General features: G+C 74.1%; 1 protein-coding gene across 1 annotated transcript; it reads left to right on the top strand.

Moving 5' to 3' along the window:
- Positions 1-285: 285 nt before the first annotated feature.
- On the top strand, positions 286-730 carry CCDC200 (coiled-coil domain containing 200; the record flags this gene model as incomplete). Its single annotated transcript, XM_067544573.1, has 2 exons — positions 286-336; positions 659-730. Coding segments are annotated over 2 exons (123 nt in total), but the record flags the coding sequence as incomplete, so codon positions are not given.
- Between the last annotated feature and the right edge of the window lie 515 nt (positions 731-1,245).

Below are 1,245 nucleotides of genomic sequence, written 5' to 3'. Positions count from 1 at the left end.
CAGCCAGCCCAGCCCAGCCCAGCTCAGCTCCAGCTCCATCCCCTCCCAGCACATCCCAGCCCAGCCGAGCCAAGCTCCAGCCCAGCCCCAGCCAGCTCAGCCCCCAGCTCCAGCCAGCCCAGCCCACCCAGCCCAGCCCAGCCCAGCCCAGCCCCCAGCTCCAGGCCAGCTCCATCCCAGCCCAGCCCAGCCAACAGCTCCAGCCCAGCTCCAGCCCAGCTCCAGCCCAGCCCAGCCCAGCCCAGCTCCAGCCCAGCCCAGCCCAGCCCAGCTCAGCCCAGCCAGCCAGCTCCAGCCCAGCCCCAGCCTCCAGCCCAGCCCAGCTCAGCCCAGCCCATCCCCAGCCCAGCCCCCAGCTCCAGCCCCAAGCCCAGCCCAGCCCCCAGCTCCAGCCCAGCCCAGCCCCATCCAGCCCAGCCCCAGCCCAGCCCAGCTCCAGACCAGCTCCAGCACAGCACCAGCCCAGCCCAGCCCCATCTCCATCCATGCTCCAGCAAAGCCTAGAGCCCAGCTCCAGCCCAGCTCCAGCCCATCCCAGCCCAGCTCCAGGCCAGCCCAGCCCAGCCCAGCCCAAGCCCAGCCCAACCCCCACTCCAGGCCAGCTCCAGCAAAAGCCCAGCAGCCCAGCCCAGCCCAGCCCAGCCCCACTCCAGCCCAGCTCCAGCCCAGCTCAGCAGCCCCGCTCTCCAGCCAGCAGCCCAGCCCAGCCCCAGCTCCAGCCCAGCCCACCCAGCCCAGATCCAGCACAGCCCAGCCCCCATCCAGCCCAGCCCCCAGCCCCAGCCCCAGCTCCAGCCCAGCCCAGCCCAGCCCAGCCCCAGATCTCCAGCCCAGCCCCAGCCCAGCCCCATCTCCAGCTCCAGCCAAAGCCTAGCTAGCCCAGCTCCAGCCCAGCCCAGCCAGCTCCAGCCAGCTCCAGCCCCAGCCCAGCCCAGCCCGCAGCTCCAGCCCAGCTCCAGCTCCAGTCCAGCCCCAGCCCAGCCCAGCTCCAGCCCAGCCCAGCCCAGCCCAGCCCAAGCCCAGCCCCCAGCCCCAGCAGCTCCAGCCCAGCTCCAGCCCAGCCCCAGTCCAGCCCAGCTCCAGCCCCACCCAGCCCAGCCCAGCCAGCCCCAGCCCAGCCCCCAGCCCAGCCCAGCCCAGCCCCAGCCCAGCCCAGCCCCAGCCCAGCCCAGCCCCCAGCCAGCTCCAGGCCATCTCCCAGCCCAGCCCCCAGCCCAGCCCAGCCCCAGCTCCAGCCCAGCCCCA

This window comes from Emydura macquarii, unplaced genomic scaffold (assembly GCF_026122565.2).
Source record: "Emydura macquarii macquarii isolate MOO-44397 ecotype Brisbane River unplaced genomic scaffold, CSIRO-AGI_Emac_v2 contig_1002, whole genome shotgun sequence".
NCBI classification, from domain to species: domain Eukaryota; kingdom Metazoa; phylum Chordata; order Testudines; family Chelidae; genus Emydura; species Emydura macquarii.
This window is presented reverse-complemented; position numbering and strand designations above follow the sequence as displayed.